Here is a 19,803-nt window from a genome sequence, read left to right as displayed (position 1 = left end):
CTTTATGCTCTCCCACTGGAATGCAGAAGAATCCTGGCCAAGGCCTGGGTGTCTTCTATGCTGTCATGCTACGGTCACAAGTGGAAACGCTTTATAGTGTGGTGCAGGACACAGAGGATTACGCCTATGCATATCACAGCCCTGCAGCTCCTTCTGTACCAGCTTTTGCTGGCCAAGGCAGGCTGACACGCCTCCATCAAGGTGCAACTGGATACCATTTCCAGGTACACCCCGACACTGGGCAAACCCTCCCTGTGGTCACACAGCCTCGTCAAGGAGTTCCTCAAGGGCCACTTCAGGACTTTTCCGCTGGTGAAGGTTCCTGCTCCGGCATGGAAGCTCAATCTTGTGCTGACTAACTTGTTGGGGCCTCATTTCGAACCTTTGCATCTGTCCCCTCTGAAGTGCCTCTCAGGGAAGACTGCTTTCCTAGTGGCCATTCATCTCAGCCAGGCGGGTCAGGTAGATTCAGGAACTCTCCTGCAAGCAACCATATTTGTCTTTCCATGCTACGAGGGTGGTGCTACAGACTCACCCTATTTTATGCCGAAGGTTCCTTCTGAATTCCATCTCAACGAGCCTTTGATTGTGCCTGTTTTTTTCCTGAATCCTTCGTCACCCGCTGAGAGGGCATTGCATTCGCTGGACGTTGCTTGTGCCTTGAAGTTTTATGTGGCACGCACAAAGGATTTTCGGAAGACATCTTAACTCTTTGTGAACTATAGACCTGTCAATCATGGAAGACCCTGTGTCAGGCTTCTATTTCCAGGTCGCTCTCCGGCTGCCTAATGCACTTATATCATCGGGCAAACAGACCCCTACCTGGCCGGCAGAGAGCCCATTCCACCAGAACAAACGCAGCAACAACAGTGTTTCTCTCTGCTCAACATCTGCAGGGCTGCTACGTGGAGGTCCACCCACACCTTCACAAAATCCTACTGCGTCGACAGGGATTCCAGGGAGGAGTACCGGGTCAGCCAAGTGGTACTATGCAACCTGTTTACTTGAGGTGAGTCTGTTCCAGGGGTAAGTTATTGCTTCTGTTGTGCCTTGCCATCTCCCATGGTCGTGTACATGCTAAGCTGTGTAATTGTATTCATGAGCTTGTGAATCCATGCCAGACCCCATGCTGGAGAAGGAATAAGTTACTTACCTGTAAGTCCTGTTCCCTAGCATGGGTCTGGCATGGATTCACATGCAAACCCGCCCTCTTTCCCCTCTGTGGCTCTTCTTGGTTGATACTGCAACTTTACGTGCTCTACCAAATCTGAAGGTGGCCAACAGGGGTAGAACTTAGGGAGACAATGGTCATTGGATTGGAGCAGTATGTCCCAAGGACAGTGATTGGTTACAGAGGAGACGAGCAGTTTTCAGCCTAAAGCAAAACTGCTGTTCTTTTTTATCGAGGATTCCCAGCCTGACGACAGCAATATTCATGAGCATGTGAATCAATGCCAGACCCAAGTTGGAGAACAGGAGTTACAGGTAAGTAACTTGTTCATTCTCTCCTTACAGTCAGCCCCAGTCCCATAGGGTGGATCCCTTTGCATTTGATCCTCCCTCTGGTTACAACCCCAGGGGTTCTTTTAGACTGTGTCCACATGAAAAGGAACTCCCCCTAGGGGAGAAGGGACGACATCTGAAGATTTGTCACAATAGGCACCAACATGGGTAGATGAGAGAGGAGTAGCATGAAAAGGGACTCCCCCTAGGGGAGAAGGGACGACATCTGAAGATTTGTCACAATAGACACCAACATGGGTAGATGAGAGAGGAGTAGCGAGGGTTCCGCCTAGTCTCAAAAAAGAGATGATACACCATGAGAGGCATACCTCTACATGATGCCATAGAGAACAACATATATATGCTATACCCACTTGGCTATTTTATTTGGTTGTTAAATGTTTGGTATTGCATGTGTCCTATATATTACAGGGCCTGCCGTAGCGGCCCTTTAAAAAAGTTTGGAAAAAAAACTTTCACCTGAAATGTGAAAGTAGGAAAGTCCATTTGAGCCAAGTCACACATGCCACCACGCCACCTAGTAGCCATCGCTGGAAGTTCACCTCCAGTTCTGAGCCACAACAGCAAGGCATTGTGGGTATGCCAATTAGCTCAAATGCAATTGTCTTTGTCTAAGAGGGCAGTGCTACTTTATACATTTCTTAATCGACCCAAGACAGACATTTGCAATGCTGTCAGGACAAATACATACCTGGTTTCACCCTTATTAGGGATCATCAGTGCCGCATAGTCCTGACAGCTAATGTGCATACTTATGAAACTTACAATGCTGAAGAACTGGAGTTAAAGGAAAGCAAATTACCCTTCATGAACTTATGTCCCCTTGCTTCTCCTCCTGCCATGACTTTGGGGTAGGTCATTATCCTGTGATAAATTACCTCTTCATTGGTCTATAAGGCTACATTATTAACTGCAAGGCCTCTTTACTTAGATGATTGAAATATGTTTGTAACACAACTTCCCTGGTTAAGCTGTCATTCACCACCAGATTCTGCTTCTCAAAATGGTTAGATGTTCCAACTGTATATCCGCATCCACAGGTTTCCTCTGACAACTGTAGACATTGTCAACGCTGTGTGTGCTTCATTGGGTGTTGCAAGTGAAAAGTAGCATTCACAATGTGTTGAGAACGCTGAGGTTTCCACAGGGTCCAAATGTTCGTCTATTCTTTGTTTGCGTGTACTTCACCTGCTGCACTCACTATCAATGATTTGCACACTTATATTTTACTTGGTGTCCTTTCTGGAGCATGATTGGTTAAAAGCACAGTATTTCCCTTCTCTAACCCAGAGACAGTCACCATAATTTCTCCCAACTGGGAACTGCCAGGGAGAAGGGTGGGAGACCTACTGCCCTTCAGTTGTAACAATCAGATTATGCCACTGACAAATACCTAGTAATTCATTTCGATCCATTCTTAAAAGTTAACCATGTGGATCCCATGTACCCTGACCCTCCATGTTAGTCTGCATCCTCAAACCTATCTGCCACACCTATGGAGCAACTTGTCATATCGCAATCATTCTTTCAACATACTGGTGTGCTGCATTTGAATCTGTAAATAATCACGCTATAACCTTAGGTTATTTTAATTTTTGCTAGGTGAAGCATAGCATCCTTTATTTCTCCCAGTTGCCCCTCTCCATCCCCGCCCCTCCCTCTACTTCAGCACTTGCTTGATTGTTAAAAACATCTAACTGGCTTTTTGTACCACTAAAGTTAAAACCGGATATTTTCTCACACGATCGCTGCCATATGCCAGCTCTCCATCCTCCCGCCGCGAAATGCATATAATTGCATCCCGATCCTGAAGTTGAAATTGCAGGCTTTTATAGGGCCATGTGCTCGCCCCTGGGGGCCTAATGCTCTTATGTGCTGTGGAGGGTCAGCAAGAGGACGGGACACTGTATTGAAATTTCCACTCATTTTTTCATTAAATAAGAAAAAGGCCTGACTATCTCTATTGCTATGTGGGTGTTTCCAGTCTATGTAAATAACTAAGGTGGTCGCCCGTCGTCAGGGAGTCGTAAAATCCAAACGTCAGCTGTCCAAAAAACGAATCCTAACTAATCCTACCACTATTTCAACAAACTAAGGCTAGGAGAAAGTCTGCCTTCTAATTCTTTTCTCACATTGGTTCTCCTTTGCCTCGGACTTCTTATTAGTAGGCTAATTTCAAATTGTCTCTTGCCACCTTCTGTACATGTTCTTGTAACTCTTTCACAAGTTCTTTAGGATTTCCCTCCTCCTTAGGGATTGGTTTCCAGGAATCCCATTTAACTCTGTCTTATACTGTTATCCACATTGAAGTGTTGTTTGTACTTCTGGAATATATACTTTGCTTTGCTAGCTTGGTTTGTGTATCTTTTCTCTTATGAGCTTCACTTGCCTTCCCTTCATAGAATTCTCTCTACATATTTATAGTCTATGCCTCTTAAAATATGTGGTACTTCCCCTCATCCCAGGGTATTTGCACTTCAGCATTAATGATTTCTTTCAGATTCAACCGTGGTTCTATTAGTATAGTATTCTCACTCTCTGATTTGTTCCACTCTTCACTTCTGAACGTGTGGGGTACTTCCCTTTCTTCCCAGGGTATTTGTCACCAAGTCTTTATGCTCTCTCTGCCAGCCTCTGTCATGATTCTCTCTCTCTTTCTCTCATTATTACAGTTCCATTTCATCAGCTTTAATTACACTGTCTTATCAATTCCACTGAGACGGGTTTCCTATATTTATTTATGATTCCCCAGTGGCCTCCTAGTTCTCCTGTTCTTCTAGTTACCTTGGAATCTGCAAGGGAACATCTCTGGGGCCTGTATTCGCTCGAGCTGTCTTCAGTCATTCGCCTTCTTAGCTTTCTCTCTGTCCTCTCCCCTTATATGACCAGTAACACAGCGGGTATCTGGACGGTTTGCTGAGTTCGCAGCGTATTGATTTCGGCATAGTTGTATGGGTGCACTACCCACCACGAAGTTCTCATGGTCACGCCACCACAGGATTTGAGTTCCCGTCTCCTCGGTTTCTCTGTCCTTATAGACTCTGGGCATCCACTGGTTTGCTCTCCATCTCAGAGCAGCTCCGAAAGTCGCAGGCTTCTTGGCTCTGCCTCTCACATGTGTTACACTGCCAGGGGGCTTCCCCGCTTCTCTCTGTTTCTTCTCGCTTCGACGTTTGCTCTCCTTTCAGTCTCCTCAAATCAGTTAAATGGAGGTCTCTATTTAAAGACACAGAATCTCTTGTTTGTAACAGTATATTTTCGTTTTATCTTCAGCCAAGTCTCTGGATTTTCTATTGATCTTCACATCTGATAGTCCCATGTATGCCACCATGGGGAATGACTTGGGGAGTTCCTCACAGGAATGGGCGTCCTCGTCCCCTAAGGGAGAGTCTCTCCCAGTGAAGTTCCACTTGCCCAGACATATCCCTAGTGTGGGTCTTGCGAAGCGGCTCACCTCCCGAGAAGGGATGAATTCCCTTGATTTGTCACAGTGCCTGTTAAATAATAAAAAAGGGAATAGCTCAACTGATAGTAATAACTGACATATACCATTCTCTGCAAAAGTCCAGATGGGCGTTTGAAAGCCTGACTCTGAAATCCCCAAAATTCATAGGCTATTTTGGTGTGAATGCTACTCCTTGTCCTTCATATGGTCTGCTGCAAACTTTATTTCATTTTTAAAGTACACAAACAGCCCGGAGGCATCGAGGCGCTGTTGCAGGTATATGTGATTAGTGATGCAGTCATACAGAAGTTATTGCATTAGGTTAAAGATACAGTATATGTGGGTGCGAAGGAGCCCCACGACTCAATTGAAGACTAGCAGAAAAGCTTTGTTTTCAGTGCTTTAATGAATACCCAGTAGGATTTCTCTGCTCTGAGTGAGGGGGGATTGGAGTTCCATTGTTTGGCTTCTAGGTATAGAAAGCTGGAGAGAAAGTTCACTTGTTAATGATAAGATCCTCTTATTTAGAGACGCTAATGATGTGATTCTCCATCTCAGCAGTCCTAGAGGAAAGATATTCCAGCCTTTGTTGAGCAAGACCCATTTTCACTGCAACTGAGTCAATCTTGCAGGACAATTCGCTGTTATTTTTAGCTTTGGCTTTTAGGTGATGTTTAAGCACCACTTAATTAAGCATTTTATAACACGCTTAATACTGAAGGCCAGACTCTAAGGGTGGGACCGGGATTCAAACCTGTATTGCTCTACGTTGTCTTGCTTCCAAGACAAATGTGTTACCACTGAGCCATCCTCCTAGTCCACTTGCAAGCCGAACGTATTGCATTGGAGTACGGCCAGGAGGAAAACAGCATGTGAAGAGAGACACACAGGTTTTGTGTGTTATTTGGTTAGTTACGCACTCATTGACTGCTTATGATCATGCCAACCCCTATGGACATTACCACACACTTCCTGCCTCTACCCGCATAAAACGCATCCTCTTGGGATCTCTTTGGGGCTAGCTCTATCAAGCAGTGATATCAAACCTTGTCCTGACAATGCTATTTCTAAAAAGTTATCTAAGAGTTACTAGTTTAATTGCAGTTGTAAATTTGCACTGATGTAATATAAATGTCTTAACCAAATGTGCCTTCATGCCCCTGGATTTATATCCTTTCTCTGAAGCCCTGTTAAAAACAAACATTGACAAACCAACAATTTTGGCCTGTGTATCGGTATTAGATAGCATTTGCCAGATACTGCTATTATATGCCCACAATTTTTCAACTGTTACCACCTTAGGTAGAGGTAGTGCCATTATGGTAGTGCCTGACAAACGTCTATCCCATGCGTACACAACCTAATGTTGTGCATGTTTTCTATAGGCTTCAGAACCACAGTTAACTGAGATAGCGAATTGAATCCTAAGTTCTCAACCGCAGGCTAGCTGCATGTGTCTCATCCTCGGGATGTCTCCCCATGCAAATCTATGGTTTTGGATGCCTCTCGCCTCTGCCACCGCATATTCCTACATTTTCCATTACTGCTTTTGTTTCTTCTTCATTGCAGATAAGAAAAGTTGATCTGTTAGTTATGTACTGTGAGAAACCTGAGGGTATTGTCACCCCTTTTCCCCATGGGTCCTCTGCACAGGTGGCCCGGGAAAGGCCATTGCTCTTGGATCCTGACCCTGGGGTGGACAAGCGAGGGAGGATCATCTGGGTGGGCTCTTTGGGGACTGGGATCAGGGTTCCCTTGGCAGAGACATGGTATCCTCATTTTCGGTGTGCAGTGAAAAAGTCAAAAACATTATGTTGAAAGTCATAATGTCGGGGAAAAAAAGTCGACATTTTTTTTTCTCGAATGTTTTATTTTTTAATTTGTTTTTTTAGGGTTCTGCAACTAAAAAAAGGGGGTAAAACAAAAAAAATAGAAAAAAGCAGGGTTGGGGGGAGCCCCCCATTTCAAACAAAAAAGAAACAAAAAAAGACATTCACATTTTTTTTTTTCAACCTTTTTTTTCGACATTGACTTTCGACATAATGTAATTCGGTAATATCACTATAAACCCTAATTTTCCTCCTAAAAAACAACTCAACCGTTAGACAGCCATCAAAGGTTATTATGAGTCAACTCACCTGACTTCCTCATACATAACCACTGACAGTACTGGGATGAAGAAAGAGCATCCAGGAATAATTAAGACTGGGTGCTTTTACCACTCTGGTACTCGGAGGAGGAAGAGGCCTTCTGAGAGTAGTAGAGGTCAGGCATGCCCACTTAATGATGGTCAGGCAGAGCTAATTGCACATTCACACCTGCAGCCTGTTAAAGGGATGCAGGTGTATAAAAATCCTAATCAAACGATGTCAAAGAGAGTGGCAGTGATGGTGGAGCATCAGCAGAGAGGCCAACGGAAGCAGCGAGGATCTGTATGTTTCCAGCACGTCGACAGTTCATGGGAGTGTGGCCTGGGAGCTGGGGCTCCATGGAACCGAACAAACGCTGAAAGGGGAGCCATGCAGGGAGGCTGCTCCTTTTTCAGGTGTTTGAAGTGCTAGTTCTCCTGGCGACAGAAGCCAACCCAGGAGTGCCTGAGCGGTAGGAGATGGAGCCCTGAGGCAGAGAACAGCAGTCCGAGAGATCTGTGCTGCGAGAAGAAGAAACCAATGAGTTTCTATGAATGCAGAAACTCTGTATGCTTGTGTTTGAACTTGCGCAGAAAGTTATTTTGTATCAGAGTGGTCTCGTGACTGATAGGACACGTTTCCGAAGGTCTCTGATCCGTATCCTCGTTAACCATTGAACAAATGAGCTTGTTAACCATTGCACAATTGAGAATACTTTGTCACCGGAGTGATTGCGTGTACATGAAAGCGTGTTTTTCGAAAGTCTCGAGTGCTGGCCACGTTATAAAGGCAATCTACAAAGGCATATTACGATATGAACTGAATATAACAACAAAGGGTATTAAATGAAAACCTTAGACAATTATTCAATTCTGAACCGAATGCAAAGCTTAACAAATATATCTTCATACTTATTGAACACTGCACTGAAAGAAAAGTGTTACCTACGAAGATTATAAAGGAATGAAGCTTTAAAACGTGCCAAGTTCAAAAGATCCATATGTCCTGAACCTACAAGTGAGCAATACCTTGAATTTTAAAGAAACCAATATACATTGAACTTTAAAGCAAACTGAACTTTAAGAATACAAGTGAACCCAATGTATGATGAGCTCCAGGGTGAATGGCACTTTGGGGATGCACTTTAAAAAATGAATCAAAGAAAAGTATATTTAACAACAAATAATAAACATATACTTTGAACTGCAACTTTAATTCAAGACATTTTTGTACAAAGAACAACCATGTACAGAGTGCGCAAGTGTGGTGCAAAACTTTAAGTAAAACTGAATGATATCAATGTAACATTGAAAGTGAATCTTGGGGAAGGGGATCCTGAGGTTTTACCTACTTATTGACTTGAGGGCGGAGTTTCAAGATATTTTGTGTCTTGAACTGTTTTGAAACTTGGGGAAGGGACCCCCCCGAATACTGGTTAACTCTGTAGCATCCTGAATTTAAGGCAACCCTGAGACTTTTTGTTAGAGCTGCTTTATACTTGGGGAAGGGAGCTGAAAGAAAGCTATGAGCTGGACAAAGCTCCGAACTTTGTGTTGAACACTATTTTGTTGGTTGCTGCCATCCCTACACATTGTATAGATTAGTTGTGAGGGCAAGTGTAGGTTTTAGACACAAACAAATTCTTAAGTTTAACTCTTGGACTTACCTTTTCCTTAGTTTTGGTTTGGTAGGGAAATTTCACCATAGTATAGGGCAAGATATGACTTTTCTGATCCTGTCCTTTAAGTTAATAATGTTTTATTGTTAATTCAGAATCTGTGCGTCTTACTTCAAGATGCCCTCACAGTACTCATAGTCTTTGTTCACATAGCTTACTTAATTCACATCGCAGTTCTGTGCCAGATATACTCTACATTCACTTACCTTGATACATATCACGGTCCATATTCCTGGATCTTGAAAAAATTACACACATTTATATGTATCTTGGAAGATTGAAGCTGATTGTTACTAACATGCAGGAGGGCTTTTTAAATTGCAACTAATTGTTATTGGACAATTTATTGAATCAATCATCGTTCAAATCCTTTTTCGGTCCAAGGATGGCAGCAGTGGCAAAGGGAAATTTCTCTTCCCTTAAAACTTTGCTGACATGTGGCGTCCCGCAGGGGTAATGTTTGTCCCTGCTGCTTTTTAATATCTTCTCTAAACTCTTGTGCGATATGCTGCAAACATTGGGTGCCGGTTTACTAACTATGCCTACGACACCGAGTTGGTTTTCAAACTGTCTGGAATTTATGAAAAGGATGCGCAAAGAGTCAAGGATGTGTTTAGGGCCGTCCAAAACTGGATGGCGACAAACTCAATGAAGGGATAACCAAACTTTTAATACTTGGTACTACCTAAAAGATTAAAAAAATTCATGATCAATACAGAAAATTCAAGATCAATAACACTTATATTGCGGTTTTAGATCATGTAAAAACATTGAGAATTTCTTTGGACTCCCATCTTTCTTTTAATACTTTAAATCAACCTGTGCTTTTTATTCGAATCTAATCTGGCAAATTTGCCCCTATTTAACTTTTGCTGGGGCCATAATAAACTCAAAGTTAGACTATTGTAATAGTCTCCTGGTGGGCACCTCTAAGAGCAATATCATAAAAATGCAAACTATGCAAAATGGAGTGGTTAGAGCAGTTTATGGACTGAGCCGACGTACAAAAATCTCAGCGCCCACGAGGAAGCTCCACTGGCTTCCATTCGAACAGAGACTCAAATTCAAAGGCGCAGTTATAGTCTATAAATGCCTAGCTGGCACTGCTTCCAACTATCTCGCTAACAAGATAGTGACGGCACCTCTTAGAAGAGACCTCTGCTCTAATTGCAATTATGATCTGCATCAACCACGTACAAACTTTGCTTTCTGGGCACCTATGGTTTGGAACTCCTTGCCCCCCCATGGTTAAGAACAGCATGTCTCTTACTGTGTTTAAGAAACAACTCAAGACCTTTCTGTTTGATGAGGGAGAAAACTAGTGAGATGCTAACCCTCTCTACGCCCTAGACACCAGTTCATAGCATCAGCTTTTGGTTCTCTGTTGTCCCTCTCTGTGAGCGCTCTGAGGCCTATGGGTGATTTTGCGCTGTACAAAAAAAAAGTATCACATAACATTAAGACGAGATATTACTAGGACAAGCAACTCATTGAAATATTTTTCACTTGAATTAATCATACCTACCTTGATAAAGACTGTCTGGTTGAACCCGTGTCGGCACAGAACCATGATCTGTATCAAGAGGCACAGGCGATCTTGAGGTATAGCTGGGTGTCATCAGCCTATTGCTGGAGGTAGATGTTGTGTGTGGCTAGAAGGGCTCCCAGCAGCTCCAGGTATAGATTTAAGATCACTGGAGAGAGGATGGAACCCTACGGGACTCCACAGGTGGCGGGTAGCATTGGCGATCTAGAGGAGTCCATCTGAACAAACTGCTGGCGGTTGGCACTGTAGGACTTGAACCTGCGTAGGACAAGGTTGCTGATCCTCATACACTGATGCGAGTGTCCGTAAGTGCCTGGTGGTCTACTGTGTCAAACTGCAGAGAGGACAAGTAGAACCAGGAGGTAGGGGTGGCCATCGTCAAGGATGTTGAGGGCGTCGTTGACCACCTGTATGGTTGCTTTCTCCGTGCTGAATCTGGATCGGAACCCGGATTGGTATGTTTGGAGTAGATTGTTGGTGTTGATGTGTAGCTGCAGTTGTGCGGCTAGCACTTTCTTGATGATCTTACCTAGGAAGGGAAGATGGGCAATGGGGCGATAGTTACGTAGGTTGGAAGGGATCCAGAGTGGGTTTCTTTAGTAATGGGAGGATTTGTCCAGTTTTTAGGGTTCCTTGAGTTAGAGTTGTTGTTGATGATCTCCAGGTAGTGAACGAGAGCTTCTGCGTGGAAGTTCTTGAGGTTGAATGCTGGGTGGTTGTCGTTTGTATACGATGCGGCTTTGAGGATGGCCAGGGTTTCTACCCAGCACTCAGTCGAGAGTGTGTTGAATGTTGTCCAGGTTGTGGAGATTTCGTGAGGAGCAACATGAGGTGGTGGGTCTGTGGATGCATGTGCTGGCGAATCTTGCTGATTTTGACGATGAAGATGGTGTTGGTGGTGGTGGATTTTTCGATATAAAGAGTGTGGTGTGGTGTGGTATGGCATGGGTGGGTAGCGAGTTGATGCAGTGCTTCACTGCTTTTAGGAGGGCTGGAGCTGTCAGGGACAAGGACGTCTTGGAGGTGGGCGTCAGTCAGGTCTCACTGATGAAGATGGCGTCAACGTCGTATATAGTGATTAGGTCTGCGATATCTGCTGTATAGGTGATAGCTGAGCAGACGTGGGTGAGCATAAACCTCCGTGTTGTGGACAGTGAGGGGGTGCTGATGGACTTTTGGGCCGATGGACTTGGGGCTGATGTGGGAGAGGTTGCTGCATTGCAGAGTCCATGCTTTAGAGGAGGGGTGATGTCGTTGGCATTGCCTGGTGATGGTGGGGATGGCCTGTGGGAATGGAGAGAGAAAACACATGTCAGCGAATGGTTACTTGTTGTCTGAGCAGGAGTTCAGGGCATGGGTCCTTCCGGTACCAACAGGTCCAAACAGAAATGTCCCTTTTCTTCATCTGCCCTTCACTGTGCTTTATGCTGCACTAGCATTCACCATTAATAACTTGTGGAGTCCCCTTTGGCGCAACACATATAAGATACTGCAAGTCTTATGGTACTTCATTGCAGATAAGACCTCACCCTTTTGACACCGCCAAAACCGGGAATAGTACCTTAACATGTTTTTGCTAGATATCTTTGTTTGATGTTTGGTGGATAAGCAACGGAGCTCTTCTGAGATGCTGCCATTCGGGTAGCCTGCATTGAGTGACTCCTGGATATTGAAATGTAAACTTTTTCACTGAATCTGTCAAATTGTACAGTATGTTTTCTTACTATTCACGATTACATATTAGGTGCTGCACACAAAATGGCCTTAGTGCCTGTTTTCAGTATAGTGAAAAACATTATAAAAATATTCCTGTTCTGTAAAACCAAAACTTGGTGTCCAGTGCAGAATAAAGGCCTCACTTTGCATATAGTAGAAACCCATTCAAATGGACCCTGAAATTTGGAAAATAATACTGTGACAGTTTCATTTACTGTATAGTCCCAGGAGCACCTACCGCATAATATGGCTGGATCTATGAGATCACTGCAAGCCCGAAAATATCGCAAATGGAAGTTCTGAATGCAAAAATGCGAATTGCTGGCATGCAGTGATCATATAGATATGACATCCATTGTGCAATGGCACAAGCTGGGCCTGAGACTGCGGGGGACACCCCGATCCCCTGTACCACACACCCCTGCAACCCTGATCCTCTTTTGCAGTATAACTGGGATTCAGCATTTTCGTTTAAATGTGTATTTATATGCGTAGTAAAAGTATAGTCAGGGGGTGCAGGTTCTCTGTATTTTGGGGTGATAACTCATAGCTTATAGAAATCAATACCTGATAATCATATTTTTTTTTGTCTGGTTTCCACCAACTCCCACGTGTTCTTTAAAAATTATGTTTTGTGCAGTATATTAGAAAAGTTAACTTTTATTTTCAAATACTTTCTGTGCAATAAAATATGAGGTTATGGTAGGAAATGCATTTGGGTTTACCTCACCTGTTTTGTTTTTGCTCACTCAAGGTCCAGTTGTTTTCTGAACCTGAATTTCAAGGGATTGTTCAAATATTTGAAGATAATACTAACCAAATCGAGGACTCCTTTGTGGCAAGGTCGTGCAGGGTTTTGTCCGGCAGGTAAGCATGAAAAGGCTATACGAACTTGAACAGTATTTAATTGAAAGTGATAATATTTGAATGCACACCTCTAGGATGTCACTGCTTCTTCCAAACCAGTGTTAAAATGCAATGTTGTACTTCAGGCACGTGACTTTTGATGTCATGCATCAGAGTCTGTATTTGTGTAGTAGGTTTATTTTCACACTTAAGAGCCAAAGCTTCAAGAGGTTCTGACTATTTAAAGAAAGCATGTTCTGAACAATTGTAGAGCAAAAATAAGATTTAGTATTCAACGTATGCTTGAACTATTCAACCAGGTTTTACAGAATATTATGCATGCCCTTGCGGAAAAAGGAACAACCCTTTAAAATATCTCTTACACTGTGGTAGTTCTAACGGTATCGGGAGGAAAAAGCACAATTACCTTAAATGAACAAGTAACTAGGAGATTCTAAGATGGCTGCTGGGAAGCAAACACTATGAGGAGTGAGCTCCCTCCAGGCACCACCTAAACAATAAAGAACCTGCAGTAAAGACCCCGGCGGGGCGCTGATAACTCCCGTGGCAAGTCGGGCAACATGGCAGGAAGCTGAGTAGCAAGTTCTACAGGTCTCCCCTGCGGATCCCGAGTGTGGCGTAATGCGATTACCGAAGCCGAGTGGCCGTTGACATTTTCACAGAGATCGGCCCGTGAGGGCTGTGGGAGGCTCAAGGTGGGTTCCTCCCTCCGTAGTGAAGCAGAATAGTGGATTTGCGAAAGCACTCGCAATTGATCAACCACACCAGCACTTCTCCCGACAGGTGGTACGATTTAAACGGTACGTACTTGAATGCAGACCGCAGTGTGGCAGACCGAGGACAGTAAAGGAGGATGTGGCCCCGGGAGTGAGGCGCCATTAATTAGAGCAAAGTGAAGCCCGTCACCGACCCAGTAACATCTTGGCTTGGGGCGGAAAATAATAGATCCCAGAGGTGTTTTTGGATGGACATTCTGATGGGCATCTGGGCCTCATACAGCCCATTAAGATACTTGTGGGAAGCGGAGGCCTGGAACTTGAAGTGGCTGTTGAACTGCAGGTTAGTTATACCCTTGGTTGTGGGAGGGGCCGGCAGGGATACATCATGGCCGTCTCTTACCCCACTGTTGGACTGTGAATGGGGCCCGGCAGTTCTGGAGATTTAAGGTGGCAACCCCACCACCCAAAATACAGGCTGGATCTTTAAAGAGGGCGCCTCAGAAATAGTGAAGCAGGGGGGATACACCTGTTGCGGCGGGTTCCAGGCCTTGGGGAGTGGGCGCTTTCACCCGGAGGTTGTATCCGGGTGGATGAGGAATGAGAAGGTCTGGGCAGTGCCAGATCCCACCAGCTGAGACTGCATTTTACGGAGTTTTGTGGTTGCACACGTGAACAATATGGTGGCTGGCTGTAATTGATTGTGAGGGCTGCTATACCTTAACCGCAGAGACTCATAAGTGTGGTGCGGAGCAGGCAAGGAGAAAGTGGTCCAGCTCCATGGACTGAGAAGTAGGTGGGAAGAGCTGGATATTTACAGATGGCGAGGCATAAATCTAAAGAACCCAAGGATGGGATCCCAACCCCCAAACCGGCAAGGAAGCAGCAGGACAGTATGTTACAGAGCTAACTCCCTCAGGGTCAGTCGTTTGTCTTCGGCTGGGGCCTCCCTCTGGAACAGCCTCCCTGCTACTCCCATCTTTGGTTCCGGAAGCACCTCAAGACCTTCCTCTTTGCTTCTGCCTTTGCTCCCCCTCTCCCCTGCTGATCTGTTCTCTCCTGGCACCGTGCACCTGGCCACCCTCTGTCCTCCGGGCCCAGGTACCTGCTCACCCTGCCACCCACCCACCAGCACTGCCTCCGGGCCACCCCTTGCACTGGGGTCTGTACCCATACAGCCCCCCAACCCCTTTTTTCTTTGTGCACTTATCAGACCTACCCAGTCTGCTGCCTTAAACCCTGCACTTGCCACTTGCTGGCTGCACTACCACTGTTTGTTGCCATTATTATTTATTTATTTTTTATCTGTTTCTCTTTACTCCGAACTTTCCACTTCTCCCCCCTTCCATGCCCTTTTCCCCTCCCCTCTCCCATGCACTTGCGCGTTCTCAATGTTACTGGGCCTAGTAAGATCGTTGTTTTGTTCTCCCCTGTTCCCCTCCCCTCCCTTGCCTTGTCGCGCTCTGAAACACTTGTGTACAAGCGCGATAGAAATAAAATACCAATATCAATGGTAAAGGGAAGGGGAGACTGGTCCGGGTGAAGATGAGTCTCATCAAGAGCAAGAGGGGCCTGGAATTTCATCAACCGTGAAGGCGTGACGAGCAGTAACCAACAAAGTGTTTCAACAGTGCTTCAAAGAGTTTAGTGATAAGATGACAGAGACATTACACTCACAATTAAGCCTAATTAGAACAGAGCTGGCCCAATCTCTCCAAGAGGTTAAGGTGGACATTGCAGAATTGGGGGAAAGAACGGATGCAATGGAAAATGCCATTCAGGAGCTGGCGGAAGATCCACATAAAATAGTTATTTTGGTAGACCAACTGGCAATAGTCACACAAAATCTTGAGATACAGAGGATCTTGATAATCGCTCAAGGAGAGCTAACCGGGTAAAAGGGCTCTCTGAAAGTGTGGTAGACCGAGATCTTTGAGTCACGATGCAACAGGTCTTTGCCAACCTACTGGAGCTGGGTGGGGAGGTCCCTCTGGATCGGATCCAGCGTGTGGGTCCTAAAGAGGGGAGCCAGGCATCAGACACAGAGATGTAGTAATGGCGCTTCAGCAATACGAACTAAAAGAACCAATCTTGCAAGCTGCCAGCAAGGCAAGCCCCATTAAAGTTAATGGCACGGAAATACATATGTACCAAGATCTACCGCAGTCCACTTGGTGAAGCAGAGACTGATGGGGACGGTGGTTAGGGTTCTGTCCTGAGAGCAAGTAAGATTCAGATGGACGTTCCTCTTTGGTTTATTATTTTCATGGAAGGGTCGCCAGCATCACATTGCCACCTGCGAGGAGGGGCTCAGGATTTTGAATCGAGAGGAAAGTCACCCGCCCGGGAGACTGAGTAGGTTCACTGGAGTATGGGCTTTAAGGGGGGGCAGTGGTGATGCAGATTTTGTCTAAAGATAGAACAAATGCCCTGGGGGGACGGGGTGATAGGATGGTGGATGCCTGGGAAGGAGGGAGGGGGGTACCTAGGCGCTTGGAATCTGGGGGGAGGGTATTGGTCCTAGTAGACCCTTACAGTATATTTGTCTTGGGAGGATAGCTCAGGGGCAACACGCTTGTCTTGGAAGCACGACGACGCTGAGCAACAGGTTCAATCCCCGGGTGTGCGCTTGGAAACCTCTGGGTATTAAGCGTGTTATAAATAAACCATTACAACTACAATATCTTCGGGTGGCAAGTGGGACTCAGTTCCCATGACTGGTTACATGGGAGGATGGTGGGATGGCTAAGTCTGACCAGAGAGTCTGTGGTTGGGAGAAGGGGTGGATGGAGGGTGTTAGGACGGGTAGGGGTGGGGAGGGTTGGGTAGGGGCAGGCCCTCAGATAAGGTGCGTACTGGACCTTTTTAAGCATTAAAATCTTGTCAATACGACAGCTTTATTATTTTCGTGTGTACATTTACACAAAGGTTTAGAGCAGAGGGCAGTGCAAAGGTCAGGTTAATTGACAGACTCCAGAAAGCTTCTTTTGATTTTTATCTACATGGTTATAATTGTAAGCCATGAATAAAAGCCTCTGAAACAGAATGCATTTCTGTGAAGTCTTTCAAAAAAAGAAACTGCACACTGTGATAAAAGGAATGGTTTATTTCTATTCAGCTTCTGCAGTGTTGCCGTTGTTGGAGCAAACAAACACTGTGCATAATTATATTCCTAGCATTTTAGGATTGTAAAATTAATAAGATGGAAAACTAAGTTGCAATTGAGAATTAATATGTATTGCACAATTGTATTTTTCAGAGTTCCTGTGTCGTGTGCATAATCATTTGCAGGCAGATAATGTTTACACTTATAATTTAGTTTACACTCTAATTACAAAAACAGTGTGTAAAATGATGACTTTGTACGGTCTAGTTTACATCCATTCAACCTTGCAGTCAATGGGGTACATTACTATAAATGGTCAGTGGCAGCAGAGTCTTTGTTCAAGAGTGAGTGATTGTCATTACACCAATCACAGGTGTTCTAGCCTTTGAAATCTTCAAGACTACAGTTAAAACATCCAAAACCTGACTCTCCAGGAAGTGCAAGCGCTGTTCAAAAACAAACAAATGAAAGTTACGTTTGTAATTGAAATAGAAACGCAGCAAAACCTGTCCCTGTGATAATCCAGATAAGTATTTAACTTTATGTAGCGCTTCATACATGGTTCGTCCAACATCCAGGCACTGATTATTATACCTCAGTCTATATTCAGTTAACCAACCTCTGAAGGATGTTAGCCAATAAGATAGCTCAGCCGGTTGAGCACTAGTTGCTGCAATCTGTGTGTGATCTGTAGGTGGCAGGTTTGAATCCTGGCAAGGCCAACTCAGCCTTTCATCCTTTCAAGGTCGATAAAGGAGTACTGACTTTGGTTTGGTGATAATTGTGATAAATATCTACTATGTACAGGGCTTTGCCAAAGGCGCTATACAAATAACCATTTTGATTAGATATAGAATTTAGCATGGAGCACTTGCCACTCTGCACTGTTGGATCATAACATTGGCATACAATTAGGTAGTAACAGCTCCAGCAAATGAGGACCGTCATTAAACATCAAAAGACAATTCTGCTATCGAACCTTAAAACACACAATACAATTCATGCTTGCTTTACTATGTAATTGGCTAGGTTTTTATGTTTTCAACATTTAAATATATACTGGAGAGTTAGATTGGCCAGGCCGTAGAGAAATATTGCAAGGTGTATTCTGTCACAATGCAGAAAGCTGCCGCATAGCAATGGTTTCCAGACAGTTTTTGCACACGTCGGCTGGATGTCACATACATTTTACTCACTTGCAAAGGAGAAAAGTCATTTTTACTCTCTTAAAATCACATTTACTCTCAAAGTTTAAAAATAGGGAGTAAAATTACTCCCACCTCAAAATCATATCTGGAGCACTTGGGAGGGGAATGAGAGGGGCAGCAGCAATCATGGGAATTGATAAGCCAAAGAGGTCATGGTGGGGTAAACATTGGTCCAAATGTTGACACTGAATATTAGGGGTTTGAACTCTTCGGTTAAAAGACTTTCTGGGACGGGGGAAACCAAAAATATTGACCTTCCAGGAGACCCATATACAAAAGGCGGATAGACACAAATTAAGAATTAGGGGGTATCCTCATATTTTACAAACTAATGCCCATGGAAAGACTGGAGGAGTCCTTATAGCGCTGAAGGAATTGGTAGGATTACAAATACATACGATAGAGGCAGACAGAGAAGGCAGATATATTTTTGCTCCTATCCACTGGGGGAGAGTGCATTACACAATAGCTATACTGTATGCGCCTAACACAGGACAGGATGGATTCCTGAGGGCAGCTTTGCCAAAGTTAGAAAAGTTTGCAGTGGGCAACATAATATTGATGGGGGATTTAACATTGCCTGGGACCCGCATGTAGTCAGGATTGCCGAAAGGGACTGTGTGCACAGAGGTCCGATTCAGCAATTGAAAACGTGCATGACCCGATTAGCATTGGTGGACTCGTGGAAGGAGACTCAAAAAAGAATCCAGGGGTTTACGTTTTATTTGTCCATAGATCTTTTTCAAGGATTGACTCTAACATTCCTTGTGTTTTCATTTTGCTTGATCTCTCTTCTGCCTTTGATACTGTCAACCATACCATCCTGCTCAACCGTCTCCGTGATAACCTGGGTATCACTGGTCAGGCTCTGGCTTGGCTGACCTCTTTCCTCTCAAATCGACCCTCCCAAGTCCAACTGGGGTCTTTCCTGTCTGACATCTTTTTCTCTACCTGTGGTGTCCCCCAGGGTTCTAACCTCTCTCCCTGGCTGTTCAACCAGTACCTGACACTTCTCGCCCACCGCATCGCTGCTCTCTGCCCCTACTTTCAGTGCTATGCTGATGATACCCAGCTCATTTTCAGGCTACCCTCGGCCTCCTCTTCGCCTTCCCTCATATCTGACTGTCTTACTGCTATCCAGGTATGGTGTGCCGCCAACGACCTCTGCCTTAATGCCAGTAAGACCGAGATTCTACTCATCGGCACACCCACTGTAACACTCACCTGGTTCCCACGGGGGCGCTGGTCTAGTCTGGATTGCTGTGGCCTCTTCTAGCGTGATGCGCAGGACCCGGAACACTGATTGGACAGGACCTCCAAATCGTGCTTGCCTGGCCCGTAGGAATATCCTTCTGCAGATGAGAAAGGGGATTAACAGTCTGCAGAATAGTGTGCTAGCTCCCCCCTTTCCCCCTTCCCCCTTTGTTCCTCTCTAACTTCCTCCAAACCCCGGTTTAAGCTCACCTTATGGTTTGGAAGGATGAACTCTCCATCCTGCTTCTGGTGCAGGGGCGCGTGTTCGTCCAGTTACTTCACTGGTTTTCAGAATGGCGCTGGCAAAATCCACTTGACTTTCCTGAGCGATGCGCCGTAAGTATGAAAGTTCAAAGTTCAAGTGAGGCCCCCTTTATGTTGTCTTTCTAACCTGTGATCTGTCCTTTATTTCAGGTGCAGAATGAAGGCGATGCGTCGAGGGGTTAAACTGCCGAGGTGAGTAGTGATGAGGGCGATCCCTCTAAATGTCCTTATCATTCCCCAGAAATGTCTCTTGTCCTTTCCCCATAGGGGCCGGGGTAGGGTACCTGCCAACGGAGCGGCGCCGACCCGAAATGTGGAAGAAAAGCCGGAAGTATTATGGCTGTTAATCA

The 19,803-nt window shown here is 44.9% G+C and overlaps 1 protein-coding gene across 2 annotated transcripts in view; it reads left to right on the top strand.

Moving 5' to 3' along the window:
• Positions 1 to 19,803, top strand: part of CRYBG1 (crystallin beta-gamma domain containing 1) — a 1,845,005-nt gene that overhangs the window by 1,441,181 nt on the left and 384,021 nt on the right. For both annotated transcript variants that reach the window (XM_069606577.1, XM_069606578.1), the window contains one exon: positions 12,793 to 12,905. In XM_069606577.1, coding sequence (XP_069462678.1) covers positions 12,793 to 12,905 — 113 coding nt within the window. The remainder of the gene's footprint in view (positions 1 to 12,792; positions 12,906 to 19,803) is intronic.

The sequence above is a fragment of the Ambystoma mexicanum genome, chromosome 4p, assembly GCF_040938575.1.
Source record: "Ambystoma mexicanum isolate Mex_15411 chromosome 4p, UKY_AmexF1_1, whole genome shotgun sequence".
In the NCBI taxonomy this organism is placed as follows: Eukaryota; Metazoa; Chordata; class Amphibia; order Caudata; family Ambystomatidae; genus Ambystoma; species Ambystoma mexicanum.
Note: the sequence above shows the minus strand (reverse complement) of the source record. Positions and strands in the feature narration are given on the sequence as shown.